Source organism: Somniosus microcephalus, chromosome 2 (genome assembly GCF_052327205.1).
Source record: "Somniosus microcephalus isolate GS21.2 chromosome 2, FLI_Smic_1.0, whole genome shotgun sequence".
NCBI lineage: Eukaryota > Metazoa > Chordata > Chondrichthyes > Squaliformes > Somniosidae > Somniosus > Somniosus microcephalus.
The window spans coordinates 211,164,055-211,179,762 of NC_140988.1; the positions used below are offsets into that span (position 1 = coordinate 211,164,055).

The 15,708-nt window shown below is 45.6% G+C and overlaps 1 protein-coding gene across 5 annotated transcripts in view; it reads right to left on the reverse strand.

Moving 5' to 3' along the window:
• The window catches only part of LOC147123198 (kelch-like protein 5), a 150,793-nt gene that overhangs the window by 77,603 nt on the left and 57,482 nt on the right, over nucleotides 1-15,708 (reverse strand). For all 5 annotated transcript variants that reach the window (XM_085968716.1, XM_085968697.1, XM_085968707.1 and 2 more), the window contains one exon: nucleotides 9,461-9,673. In XM_085968716.1, the coding sequence (XP_085824842.1) occupies nucleotides 9,461-9,673 (213 nt within the window). The remainder of the gene's footprint in view (nucleotides 1-9,460; nucleotides 9,674-15,708) is intronic.

The following is a 15,708-nucleotide window of genomic DNA, read 5'->3' on the forward strand; positions in this document are numbered from 1 at the left end:
ATGATTTTCTAAGTGCCCTGTTACCACGTCCCCAATAATAGATTCTAGCATTTTCTCTACTACTAATGTCAGGCTAACTGGTCTGTAGTTCCAGGTTTCCTCTCTCCCTCCTTTCTTGAATAGTGGGGTTACATTTGCTACCTTCCAATCCACGGGGACCATCCTAGAATCTACGGAATTCTGGAAGATCAAAACCAATGCATCCACTATCGCTGTAGCCACCTCTTTTAAAACCCCATGATGTAGGCCATCAGGTCCAGGGGAAATCACTGCAGTAATGACTGGTTTAAATACGGCATTGGTCGGAGGAAATTAATAATTAAATTACTAATCCTGGCTCACGAGAGAGTAATAGCGATTAACTAATCAAAAAAAGTCTATCAGAACGTATCATAATTTATCTGATGTATAGTTGTGTATATGGGGAAAACATAAAAATGATCAAAAGTAGTAATCAACTTTGTTACTGGGGAAGACCCGACGTTACCTTAGGTTTCAATGGCTCAATAATATGAATTCTTATTCATAAGAAATTGGACTCGGCATCCCAAATCAATTTATATCGAATCAAATTGCCTTTAGAAATCTGGGCTGAGATCAAAAGATTCACTATTTCCAGGACTCGCTGGAGAATCAAATCTCTATCAAATCACCCAAGAGCCTTATTTTACCGGCAGTTGGAGCAACAGTGTTTCGAACGGCGGCTTCTCATCTATCGACACTGACAGCTAGAGAATTAATACATTTTTCATTCATTCAAGTTCTGATCTTTAAATTAATTTATAATTACTCCAAAATTATTTAGGAAACTATCAATCTTGTTTTCCCTATAACGATGCTGATTCTCAGTTTGACAGTTGCAAAAATTCATTACTGCGACTTTCAGATTTATCAATCAGTGATTCCTGGGAGGCCCATCCACAGGCACGAGAGGCTGACTTATCGCCATTTGGAAAAATTGGGGTTTTAATGGTTCTCATATTGCCACAGGAAACATTTAAATGATTGTAAATTCACACCTCAATGCTCTGCCCGTCAAATACCCTCTGGTCTCACTCACCTGTCTTGGCACCTGGACATCATTTCGTCACTGATTCACCCAACCATTAACTTTCTCAGACCTCTGACATTAAATCTAGTTTTTCTAACATGGTGTCTCCTCTCTGCTCCCTGTGCTCTCAAATTATCATGTAACCACGTCGATGTAACTTTGTTTCCCAGTGTCCATTCACATGCGTGTTTTGGCTGCTGCTCTGGACCCGAGCCCATCATTCTATTTCCTCTTTTCTCTCCCTTTTTCCTTTCTTTCTCTTTACCCCTTCCGACATCATGCCTCATTTCTTTAGATACTCTACTCTCACAAACCCCAATTCTTCAGTACTCATCGTCTTTGATACTCTCCTGATGTCTCCCTCGGCATCCTCTGAAAGGTCCACCGAGGCACTCATCGCTGCCTAACGAGTAGAAACTCCAATTGTCTCATCCTATTTTCTCTGCACGCTTCCCACCCTGCACACCTGCTGGGGGTTAATCTTGCCAACCTTCTTCCAGTCACTCCCAGTTCTGACCCTTTGGACTCTGCCAGTAGATCGGCTATCATCGCCCATCTCCGCATTTCCCTTCAAAATGTACGTTCACTTGTGAATAAAAGCCTTGCTATCAATGAGCTCATTGTGGATGATCACATTGACATCATGGCCTTGATGAAGGCATGGTTGAGGGGTGATTATACCTTTCCCCTTAATGATGCTTCCCCGCCTGGCTATACTTTCCACCATTTGTCCCGCTCAAACTGCCGTGGTAGTGGTGTAGCACATATCTCTAAATCGCATCTTGGTCGGTCTCCCTACTCCTCTGACAAATTCTCCTCCTTTGAGTATCTCATGTCTCTCTTTTAAAATCCTTGTGCTGTATCACCCACCCAAGTATCACACGGAGTTTCTCACAGATATCTTCTCTGCTTTCCTCCCTCTGCACTGAGTGACTTCCCATCCTCGGTGATTTCAACCTCCACCTCAACTCTTCTTGTTCTCTCTCCACTGAGTTCACCACCTTCCTTTCCTTCCCTAATCTCTCCCTCCATATAAACTCTCCTACCCATATATACGGCCACCCCCTCGATCTTGTCATCTCATGTGGCCTCGCTACTCCCACCGTACCTAGCACTGATAAAGCAATCTGATCATTTCCTTATATCCCTCTCTACCCCTATTCCCCCTCCCAACCCTACTTCTTTCTGTGTCTGCCCCTGGAAAAAAACTCTCCCTCAAGTCCCTTACCACTGCACTTTCACATTCCCAACTATACAGCCTTTGGCCTACAATTCTTCAGGACATTTCTGCAGCTACTGATTTGCTAAATCACACCCTCTCCACCACCTTTGATGCCCTTGTCCCCATTAAAACCATTACACTCTCTCACTCTAGTCGTTCCCTCTGGTATACCCCTCATCTGCACTCTCTTAGTCCAAGGGACGCAGATTTGAACGTTTTGGCGGACAACTGGTTTAACCATCCATCACCAGATATGACTGGATCACATAAAGCATTATCGGGTCCTGCTCTCTCGCTAAAACTGCCCACTATTCTAAGATGATCCAGGAAGGCAAAGATAACACCCAGCTTCTCTTTTCCACCAGAAACCATCTTCTCAAACCACCCTCGCCTGCCTCCTCCTCCCTCACCTCCAACAATAAATCTGAGGGGCTCATGGACTTTTTTGTTATAAAGATCGAGAACATCCATTCAGCTGTCTCTGCTACTTCCCTCCCTTCCCCTAGCCCACTGGGCCTAACTTCCTCTCAGGTTCCCACCTGCCCTAAACCTGAATTTGCATATTTCTCTAGTTTCTCTCCTATCTCCCCATATGACCTCTCAAAGCTCATCTTGTCGATGAGACCCACCTCCTGCTCTCTAATGCTTATTCCCACTAAACTACTGACCACCCAACTTCCCTTCCTGGCTCCCATGTTAGCTGACAATGGCCCAGAAATTCGGGTCGGGGGCTTCCCGCTGGTGTAAGCCCCCGACCTGCACTTACCTTGCGCTCCGGCCGTTGTGCTGTGGGCCCCCGTGGAATTCCGATCCTGGGCCTGCTCCAACTGCCGGCGCGCAGTACTTGCGTATCCCAAGGGCGCAGTTAGTTCGATGCGTCCCCTGGGATCACGTGGACCATGGGGAGCCAATCGGAGCAGGGAATGCTCCATTCATAAGTTTGACAGGAAGAGCTATCAAAACTTAGAAATACTACGGGGCCCAAAACATCACTAAATCTTCAAATAAATTTTTTTTTTTTAAATCACATTTTTTAAATAAATGATAAATTACATGAAATAACTATTTTAAACAATAATTTAAATTTTTGAAAAAAATAATTTTATTTTCTAACGGGGCTAAAAATAAACTTACCTTTCTTTTAAGTATTTAAAAATAATAAACCTGTGGAAAAATGTTTTAATTTTAATTAATTCACCACTTACCTTGTAAAAAGCAGGCCTTACGCCTGCTTTTTAAATGTGTAACTTCTGCAGACTTACCCTCCCGGGAAAACCTGGAAAAAAAAGTAAGTTCGATGCGCACGCGCAGCCTCTCCCGCGCAGCCTCTCCCGCGCACGCGTGTGACCTCTGAACCCCTGCTTTCAGGGGAACGGAAGTGCCGGTTTCCCGCGCATGCGCAGTGCATGCAGGAAACCGGCACTTCCATTGGGTTTACGGGTGAGTACCCTGTGCGTACTCACCCGTGGAGACCCGAATTTCTGGGCCATTGTTAATGGTTCTCTCTCCTCGGGTACTGTCCCCCACTCCTTCAAATCTGCCGTCATCACCCCTCTCCTCACAAAACCAACCCTTGATCCCATCGTCCTTGCAAACTATCGCCCCATCGCCAACTTCCCCTTCCTCTCCAAAGTCCTTGAATGTGTTGTTGCCTCCCAAGTCGGTGTTCACCTTTCCTGGAACCCCTTGTTTGAATCCCTCCAATCAGGTTTCCGCCCCTACCACAGTACTGAAACGGCTCTTACCAAAGTCACAAATGACATCCTTTGTTACTGACAAAGGTAAACTATCCCTCCTCGTCCTACTCGACCTGTCTGCAGCCTTTGTCACGGTTGACCACTCCATCCTCCAACACCTCTCCACTGTCGTCTAGCTGGGTGGGGCTGCACTCGCCTGGCTCCATTCTTATCTATCTAATCATAGCCAGAGAATCACCTGCAATGGCTTCCCTTCCTGCTCCCGCACTGTTACCTCTGGTGTCCCCCAAGGGTCTATCCTTGGTCCCCTCCTATTTCTCGTCAACATGCTGCCCCTTGGCGACATCATCCGACGACACAGAGTCAGTTTCCATATGTATGCTGACGATACCCAGCTCTACTTCTCCTCCAACCTCTCTCAACCCCTCCACTGTCTCTAAATTGTCAGACTGGTTGTCCGACATCCGGCACTGGATGAGCAGAAATTGCCTCCACTTAAATATCGGGAAGACCAAAGCCATTGTCTTCGGTCCACAAAACAAATTCCATTCCTCTCCCTGGCAACTGTGGGCTGAATTTTCCGTGGTGGTAGCAGGTGCAATTGGTGGCAGGTCGGGTGGGAAAGTTGTATTTTTTGACAGCGGGTCAGGGAACCGACCCGACCTGCAGTGGCGGGGAACCAATTGAAATCATTATGAGGTACTTTACAGGCACTTAAGAGCCTTTTCCCCCCTACTTTGTAAATTTCCCTGCATGGCCCAAGGATTCACACCGCTCGGGAACCATGTCTATCAACCTGAGGCATGAGTTCCGTGGCCATTGCTCCAGCTGATTACTTGACAGCATGGAAAACAAACCAAAATAAAAACATGTTGAGTACATCAGCTAACAGATTGATGGAGATTCTGTTCTACTTGAAAAGCTACTGGTAAATGTTAATTTTTTACTGGTCATTTTCGGCTGTTGCCTTCCAACTGAACAGTAATTGCAGTGAATTGATCTGCACTATAAAAAATTACATATACCATTTAAATAAATTTTTGTGTTGTTTCTGGTCAGGTTTTTCTCACAGTATACTGTGATTGTCCAGTTACATGTTAAATCAAGTCATCAACCGTAACAATTTCATTCTCATCACTCATTCCATTGGTCCAATTTGCTTTCAGACCCTGAATGTGACTAATTAAATTTTTCAGTCTGAGACTTTAGGGTGAATTTCTGCGGACGTTCTCTCACTTGTCCATTGTTAACTTCAATGGAAGAGCTGCAGAAATCCCAGAAACACACTGTAAGCACCACTTACACTGTTTGTCAGGGTTTCCGCAGCTCTTCCGCTGAACTTGCATAAGATTGTAAATTCACTCCTTTACAATTACATTTAAAATTGGCTTAATTTTATGTATTACCTATATACACACACACATCTTTTATTTGTACCAGTTACTGATACAAAAGTCTATAGATTTGTGACTAAAGCACCAATAACTTCCCAATTAATGTACTTTTTTAATTATGTTCTTGATCGTATTTGTAGATAGTCATATTACTTAATGATAATTAAAATATTTCTTTGTCAATCATATATAACTTTTATTATATTATTGTACAGTAAAGATTCAACACCTACTGTTAGATTAAACTTAAAATGTAATGTGGCCAGGGTCCCTTTCTGGATCCTGGCTTAAAACGCGTCATTAATGACAGCACCAGACCCGCTCCATCTAATTGGGCCGGGTAATGCGCTGGGCGGGCTGACCTACATTGGCTCCCAGTTAAGTAATGCCTCGGTTTTAAAATTCTCATTTTTGTTTTCAAAACCCTCTATGGCCTCGCCCCTCCCTATCTTTGTAATCTCCTCCAGCCGTACAATTCCGAGAGATCCCTGCGCTCCAATTCTGGCCTCTTGAGCATTCCCGATTTTAATCGCTCTACTATTGGCGGCCGTGCCTTCATCTGCCTAGGTCCTAAGCTCTGGAATTCCCTCCCTAAACCTCTCTGCCTTTCTACTTCTCTTTCCTCCTTTAAGACGCTCCTTAAAACCTACCTCTTTGACCAAGCCAAGTCATCAGCCCTAATATCCTCTTATGCGGTTCGGCGTCAAATTTTGTTTGATAACGCTCTGGTGAAGCGCCTTGGGATGTTTTACTACATTAAAGGCACTATATAAATGCAAGTTGTTGTTGTTGCTGATTATGTTCGAATGTGTTCCAAAATCTTAGGTCTTTGAATCCTTCTGCTCCAATTGAATTTTGTCTTACCACATGATGTGGAAATAAATGGTGGTAACCAGTGAAAAGCCACCACCCAATCAGGCTTTCACCTCTCAATGTCAAAACAGCTGCATGTGGATGTGGATAGCATTCCCATCACTGCCTGCAGATATGTTTACTACGTCAAGCTAAAAAACAAAGGCCTTAATATGACATCATTGCATCTGTTTAAATGAGCCTAAAATGGACTCAACGATAACCAATTTAGCTGTAAATAGGCCCGCACCCGATCAGCACAGGAGTTCGGCCACTGCTGAAGGTCCTTAAAGGGACCACTGGAGGATGCTCAAAAATAGACCCCAAAACTTCCAAAATTTTGTTTTCTGTGGAGTCGGAAGGAACAAGAGTGCTCCTCTTGACTCCACAAAGCAGCAGCAGGATGCTGGCGGCCTGCCCTCGCCCCGCCTTCCAACTCACCACCACCCACCCCCTTACCCGGACTTACCTCTGGGCCTCAGTGCAGGGCAGAAATTTTTAAGGCCCCAACAGGCGAGCTGTCGGGGCGCCTGATTAGCGCTCATGGATCACTTGATTTATATTGATGATGAGGCCCAAGGATGAATTTACTTCGGCCCTTGGGCCTCTCCATTCCAGTGCACCATTACTGCATGCCACCGGAATCACACCCGGTTTGGGGCACTGAAGAATTTAGGCCCAAAAGCCTTTTGGAACTTCTACTATCTTGACATCCCCTTAATGTTATTGGCAATCACAGATTATGAGTTCCATTTCCCCTCAGTGCCAAACTTGCCTAAATTATTTTTTCACAAATCTGAGGCAGTAGCCAGACAACATTGAACAGATTAGGTTTTGTTTATGGCAATATCAGAGGCGAGCTGCCTTTCCCTAAAGCTAGGCTGATACTCCAGTACAGTGCTGAGGAAGTGCTGCACTGTCGGAGGTGCCGTCTTTTGGATGAGACGTTAAAACGAGGCCCTGTCTGCTCTCTCAGGTGGACCTAAAAGGTCCCATGGCACTATTTCGAAGAAGAGCAGGGGGGTTATCCCCGGTGTCCAGGCCAATATTTATGCCTCAATCAACATAACAAAAACAGATTATCTGGTCATTGTCACATTGCTGATTGTGGGAGCTTGCTGTCTGCAATTGGCAGCTGCGTTTCCTACATTACAACAGTGACTCCACTTCAAAAGTACTTTATTGGCTGTAAAGCGCTTTGGGACATTCTGAGGTAGTGAAAGGCGCTATATAAATGCAAGTTTTTCTTTCTTTCTAGCAAATATTTTTGAGACAATGTTTGTGTATTTGTCTCACTTCGTCCACACACAAAGACAAAATAAATCTTCTCAATGTTTCAAACAGAAACTGGGTTAAATTTCCAATACACAGTCTAGCTAATAATTCATGTGAAAAAGTATAAAACAAGAATGTTATAACATGAAACAGGGTGAACAGATGTCTATTGCAGTATTTGTGTGGACAGGATCAGGCTAAACTGTGAAGCTACTTTGATCAAATAGCCTACGGACACTTAGGGGTTGATTTTCCCGAAGCTGTCGGGAAGAAGGCGGGGCTACAACTTTCGGGTTTTTGACCCGCCTACATCGACGTCCGGCCAATCCGCGCGATTTTCCCTTGATTGACCTTGTTGAGCCCGCCCAGCGGGCTCAGCAGGCCAATTAAGGGCCACCCGGCAACAGGTGACGTCACAGACTGCAATTTCATCTGTCAAGAGTTCTTGACAGATGAAATATCAGTGTTTCACAGCTGTTTCAAGCTGTGAAACACTGACAGTCTGAGTTCTAACATGAGTCCTTCTGCACAGACTCAGTTAGAACTCTCAGCAGCACTCAAAGCTGAAGGCTGTCACTTTTCACAGATCGCAGCCATTCAGCTTTAAGTGCCGGCTGAGTGATGTGCTCCCGATGCCTACAGGAAGAAAGGCTGTTAAGGTAAGTACAGGTAAGTAAAAGTTCTTTACACACTTTAGACACACCAAACACACTTACCTTTGCACTCATGCACCCATCACTCACCTGAGCGCCGACATCGCGACCCCTCCAACTCCTTCAACCCGACGGCCCGCCTGCTCTAACCTGGTGTGGTTTGGAGCCGTCGGGAAACCCACACGAAACCTCTCAAAATAGGGATTAGGCTAAAAACTGCCTGTTAACTACCTGTTAACAGGCAGTTAATTGGCACTAATCCCTTCCCGCCTGGGGTCGGCGGGTCCCATTGTGGGGCGGGTACCCGCCGCCTCTGAAAGTTGCGTGGAGCGGGGTTTTAGGCGGGATGGTGTCGGGACCCCCAAATTTGGGATTTCCCCCCCCCCCACACACCTGAAACCCCGCCTGATGGCTCCACGAAAATCGACCCCTTAGTGTTTACTGTCACACATGAAGAATGGCAACTTGGGAAAGGCAGTGTTCGGCTCTAAGGGCCTGTAAAACTGTACTCAGTATGAATCACTACCGTCTGGAAAAGCAAGAGATAGGAACTAATCCAGTCCGCAATTATTTACTTTTATGAGACAAGAAAGAAGCTTAATCATTGAACAACTAAACCACTGTAACAGATACCATGCCTATCAAATAAAATGTATGTAAAAAAAAAAAATTGGCAACACAGTAGTTGATTTTCTTCTGTTGGTGTAAGCCAGTGTTAAATGGTTAAGAACATACACTAACCTTGCCAAGATTGCTAATAGAACTCAAATTTCATGAGTCAATCCATTTGATTCACTATCTTCTCACTAGCCCTTTAAATTTACTTGTGTTTACAGCTCAGTGCTTAGCAATGCTGGACACCCATTTATGTGGGCATAATAATTTGGAGGTGGTGTGGACCTGGCATAAAGACTGGGAAAAGATGAGGGAGGTGCTGTCACTCTTGTCTCACTTGAATATTATAATAAAACTCCACCGTGTTTCATGTAGGGGCTTTCTTCACCCTCCACCCCCTGGCCTGTCAGAAATGTGCATTATATGCAAAAGAGGCAGAGACTCAGCAATATGGGCTAGAATGCCCCTTAAAGTAGCACACATGGGGTGTTCTCAAGATGAAAATCAGCCCCACAGATTCAATGACATAAGTCAAAATAAAATGAAGCACCACATCACTTGCGGATAGTGTCATGTTGAAAACACTGGTGGCTTTTATTCTTTCTGAAATGAAAGGTTGCCAAATACTGTTGATGAAGATAGTGCCCCTTTAATGATTCAATGGAATCAACTAAACAACATTTAAAAAGAATATAATTTACCTGAGGACAGAGCAGAGGAAGTCTGATGTAAGCCAGCAGTTTGCTAAGTTCTTTCTGTCTTTTATCTGTATCGTGCCGAACCCAGCTAAGCAGTGCATTCAATATGGTTTCTTCATTTGGTATATTCATGTCATCACTGGCCAACAGTTTAACTATCTCGTTTGCTGGCAGTAGCAGAAACTCCTGATTCCTTATCACATCCATGAAGTGCTCCTAGAACAAAAGAAGAAACATCACCTTGTATTTCTCCCCAGCAGGTTAACTAAGTATTTTACAAAGGGATTAAAAACAAATATACAATTCATAGTGCTTCTCACAAAAAGAAAATTGTGAAATGCAGAGGTTATTGCATATAAAACTAATAAAATTTGTAAACAGATCATGTCTTCTGCCATATTTTATTACCTGAAAATACAAGTGAGTAGTTGATGTACATATGTAACTTATCGACTGTACATGGTGGAATCACAAAAATGACCCTGCAACTTATATGGTTCATTTATCACAGAACCACAAAATCAGCAGACTTGGAATTTATTGAAAGTAGTTCACGCAATGAGTTACCTTATGTAAACTACATGTATACACAATTAGCTGATTGTGTATTTGGGCTAGCTGAAAATGCCCATTTTGAACAGGTGCTTTCCTGTTAAAGCGAAACAAATGTTTCTTTAGGTTTTTTTTTACTTGAGAAACCAAGGTGACATACCAAGGCCTATAGTGTAAGACATCACTACTGACCCCACTGGACCAGAGCAATGTGATTGCATGCCAGTACCCGTGACGCTAGGGACATATTCTGGGCGACTGGCAGCCCTGAGAAGCTGCAAACAGAATCGTATAGAGCCAGGTTGGAGTTTGGCGTGCTGCAGCCTCCTGCCCCTTCCCCCTGCCACCCCCACCCCACCCAGGAGATAAAATATACTGTTCTGACAGTCCCCCTTTGTAAGGCGACCAAAATTACCTTGCGATCCTCTTCCTTCTTTAGGTATCCAGGCCTGGACCCCTAAGGTGGCCCTTCTAGACATACCAGCCTCCAAAGTTGTCAGGCCTTCGAGAAGCCGAGGTCGTGGAAACTCCCAGCCTAGGGAGTTCCCGCCTATTCCACATCACTGGTCATGTAAGAGGTAGGCAGAGGCTCCACCCATTACAAGGCCCTGAGAGAGCTCCCAGCACAGACTGAGAGATGGTGCTTCGAGGTTCCAGCGTACTTCACAACCCTCCCACTGTACTTCTGCTGGGACTTATGGTGGGAGTGCACCAGAGGAACTGAGGATTTTTGGCCCCATAAAGACTAATAATTAAAAGCAAAGAAACATTTTAAGAGATTGACAAGAAGCTGTTTTTCTTTAACATGATATATACTAATTAAGATTTTGAGCACTATACATCTTTCCTAAACACGTATCATCAAAGTCATCTGATTAATTACAAATGACACATCACATTAAATCTACCTACTACAGTTTATGTGTGGTTATTCAAACAGAACAGGAAACAATGCAATGCTCTGTGGTTTTACTGGTATCTCTAATCTCAGACATTAAATGTGAAGTCCATTCTATGAATTCCCATATAATCCTAAATTTGCTAAAGTAATATATTAGTAGTCTCAGGTGTGCCATCATGAATTGAGTCTCCCTGGAAGAGTAATCTGCAAGACCAGACATGCCTGTGCCAAATGAGTGGTGGGTCCTGACTGAGGGCCTAGGAATGGGAATTCCTGATTTTTGGAGTCTCCCAACCCTCACTCCATCCCCTTATGACACTGGCCATGTGGGTAGGTAGAGGCTTCGATCCCACAAGGCCTTCCTGTAAACTACCTTGCACTGCCGGAAAATGGCCAAGATTGCGGTTCTGGTGGACTCCTGCTGGACATAGAGTGGGAGTCCACCAGAATAGCTTTGCAATTTGAGGGCCAAAATGTCTGGTCTCAGGCCTCATCTACCAGCAGTTTTAAAGGAGAAAACATGTATGACGGAGACATACTACTGATATAAAATCAGAAAATGCTGGAAATACTCAGCAGGTCAGGCAGCATCTGTGGAGAGAGAAACAGAGTTAATGTTTCAGGTCGATGAGCTTTCGTCAGAACTGGAATAAGTTAGAGATGTAACAGGTTTTAAACAAGTGTAGAGGCAGGGAAAGGGGGAGAGGAAAGAACAAAAGGGAAGGTCTGTGATAGGGTGGAAGGCAGGAGAGATTAAATGGCAAAAGGGATGATTGTACAAAGCTAAAGGAGATGGTAATAGGCCTGACTTGCTGAGTATTTCCAGCATTTTCTGTTCTTATTTCAGATGTCCAGCATCCCCAGTATTTTGCTTTTGTACATATACTACTGATCATTTATTATAGGAAAAGTTTATTTTTTGAAAATAAAAGAATTAAGTAATCTCAAATCTTTCAATCAATTTCTACTAGGCATGAGCCAACAGCAAAAGACTGCCGGAACTTGACACTAGTTAGTGGCATCATTCACAGGATATGAGGATACTTGTCATGGTGAACAGAAATATCTATTGTATGCAGTTGCAAATGGTCTTCTGACACTTAAGGCAGGGTAAAAATACCTAATGATGATGTAGAGAAAGTATTACCTTACATCTAGCTTATGCTGTTCTTCACCAACTAATGCTTGATGCTGACAGTGGGTGGAACCTATTAATTTCCCCAGTACTGATATCCATCACTTTGACACGTGGAAAATTCACAACCAAGTGACAACTTGAGACTGTTCAAAAAACTTTATACTTTTAATTTTATAATTAAAATCCTATAAAGAGATATGAATATTACAAACTAGCAAGTCTTCTGTACTATTCCTCAAAGAGTTCATATTTTATTTTATTATTTTGTTTTTTTAAAAAGTTATGAAGAGGAATATACTTCAATATATTGTGCCTATTCATCACATAAATACTGTGCGACACCACTGCCCAAAAGGACAGAATATCTAAATTATTGTGCAGAACCAGCATCTTTTTTGTATACTGATAACCAATAAGAATAGATATACAGTATTGGGGTTGTTCTTTGACTTCTGCCCAAAACAGGTGTAGGACATAATTTGCATATTTAATTAGTCTCTTGCTGTAAACAGGCGGGCGTGCTGCTCGCCTATTTACAGGCCCACCTGAAAATTGGATTGAGGCACCCATGGGCATCAGTGGAGTAACCAAGGTCTCCCCGCCGCCCACCCATACCCATGCCCCTAGATTGTCAACTGCTGACCACCCATTGTACAGGTGGGGAATGGGTGGCCCGCAGTTGAAAATCGCCCCCATTATTTCTTTGGCTGCAAGCCGAAGCAACTCTCCTTTTGTTTAGGATAAACAGTATACCAGTAAATCAGTGACAACTGAGAAACAGAGAAAGTGATGAAATACTATTCTGTCTCCCCCATTTATTTGAGAATTACTGCAGCTTTTGCATATCCATCAATCTTTTGCTGTTTGAGGTTGTAGTCATCACAGTGAATGACTGAATCAAACCCCGTGGGGGAGAAATTCATTATAGCCCAGGAATGGGCGCTAACATTGGAAAAGTTTGAGATTTAGCGCCAGGTGCTAATGAATCTCGCTGCATGCAAAATTCAGTCATCGCTCAAAGAAAGGATGGGAGCGCTAAATCAAGCGCTAACAGCCTAGCTCAGTGGTGTTACACTCAAAGCACTAATATCAGGCGCAGTCCAATCGCAAGTCATCATTGCCACAGGCTCTTTCCAGTTCTTAAAGGGGAGGTTCATTCATGCTGCAGAACCTCATTCTCAGCATTGCTGCCTGTAAACCTGTGTCAGCAAACAGGAACAGGCCAAGCCCAAGGAGCCGGACGACTCAAGCAGGTTTTATGATGGCAGATCCATGCCCCAGGGAGACAGCCCACAGATTTTCGGACCAAGCATTGGAGGAGTTGGCGTCTGCTGTGGGGAGACGGAGGGCGGTGCTCTACCTGGCAAGTGGCAGGAGGCCCTCGTAGCAAGTCTTCCGTGCCATGTGGAGGAAGGTTGCCCATCATGTCTCAGGCAGCACTGTGGTCCCCAGGACCCATACACAGTGCAGGAAGAAATTTAACAACCTCACTCGCGTGGCCAGGGTGAGTCAATGCCTCAACAAATGCTACATATCACCGTCTGAACCACAGTCTGCACACACTGGGCGAAGCACCACACCTCCAGCACTCACTCACCAATAATTGCTACCTACCAACACTCACACCCACATCTCACACCTTGCACACAATGACAGCTATTCAACTATGGCAGGCACTTTACCCAAACACATTGCTCGACACTCTCCTTTCTCTTGCAGGCCAAGGTGGCTCACAACAGGAGGGAGCAGGAGCACACAGGCGGGGGGCAAGCCGATAACCAACCGCTGTCTGCACTGGAAAATAGAGTGCTGGAGATCATTGGGCGCCAGGTGGAGAGCGCCGTGGCCACTGTCGACGTTGACCCCCTTGGGAACAATGGTATGTTCATCCCTACTCCTTCTCCTCACATCCCACTTCCCCCTCACCCCACAAGACTTTTGCACTTTCCAGCTGATCATGCTGTATGCATGCATTTCTCCCTTCCTGCCACCCTCCCCTCACCTTAACCCGTCTCTTGTGCCTTTATGCTTTGAGATAATGAGCAAGGACCAGAGCAGCCTGTCCGAGGGCACCGATGAGAGCGAGGCGGGAGAAGAGGAGGTGGTAGAACACACCGTGCCACTGCATGTCTCACCCACAGGCACCAACTCAGATACTGGCACTACGTGTTCTTTAGAGGCTAGTATAGTAGTGGGATCTACACAGGGTGATGCACCGGGAATGAGCGGGCTGCAGCAAGACCAGGGGAAAGGGTAGCTCGGGGCCATCTCCCTGGAGGGCGAGTTCTGCTGCACAGGACTCAGATGGGAAGGCCTTTAGAAGAAGGGTGATGGGCATGCACATGGAGATCATGGGTGCAATGGCAAGGGTGCCCGAGAGCCTGTCGGCAATGGTAAGGAGCATGGAAGAGTCCGCCTCCAACATTGCACAAGGCTCTCCGCAGACCATGGAGCCCATCATTTCCAGTCTGGAAAGGATGGTAGACTCCCAGAGAGACCGTGGCGACCCAGACTCGATGCTGTGTGTGATGGGCAATCTGGCAGCTTCCATTGCAGCACAGGCGGAAGCGACGCAACGTCTTAGTGCTGTACTGCAGTCTATGGTTGGTGCCATTCAATCTCAGACTGCTCTCATGCAGTCTCAGCTTGATACCACGCAAGCTTGACTGCTGCCATCGTGGCTGGGTCTACCACCATCGACTGGGGATTTCACGATGTCGCAGCAGGCCAGCAATCTGTGCTGCAACAGATTGCTAGGGATGCTGAGGTGCTGCGCCGGGAGAGTGGCAGTGGGTCAGTGGAGCAGGAAGCTGCTGTCCTCTCTCAGGATGACAGCATTCCTGCTCCCATCACTGGCACTCTGCCATTGCCCTGGTCACTGGCAGTCATCCAGCCAGCCCAGACTGCTGCCGCCCATGCTGAGGTGATGCAGTCTACAGCCGGGCCTTCCAGGTCCAAAGCTGATCGAAGGTGTCCTGCAAGGCCATCTGAAGTCTCCTACATGGACACTCAGCTGCCTTCCACCAGCCCTGCTGCAGCCACTGGGCCAACACTTCGTAGGAGCACTAGAGTAGGCAAGGGCACAGTAACGAGAGGCATTAAGGGATTACACAAGGGTGAATTGTAAATATTGTTGTTGTAAAGATGTGTTCACTTATTATTGATAAATTTATTGATTCACTTCAGATAATTTTGTACCATCTCTCATTTCAGCTGTGATATGGCCTATGACAGGGACGGAATGATGGCGAGGTGGTGAGCAACAGGGATCTGGGGTTGAATTTACTGGAACCGCAGTCTGATGAGGCGGTCACAGACCGCCCTTCCAGAAGGCCGATTGAGCGGCTGTCTCCTCCCTCGCTCCTGTTCCTCCTCCTCCACCTCCTTGTCGTCTTCCTCGTCATCCTCCTCCTCCTCCCCGTCCTGAGGTGGTCCCGCAATCCCTGCTGGCAAGGGCTGGGCCTTCACGGTGGCCAGATTGTGGAGCATACAGCACACCACGACGAAATGGGACACCCGCTCCGGCAAGTACTGGATGGCTCCTCCAGAGTGGTCAAGGCAGCAGAATCGTTGCCTGAGCACCACAATGGTCTGCTCAATGATGTTACTGGTGGCAGCATGGCTCTCATTATATGAGTGCTGTGCAGGAGTGTTGGGGTT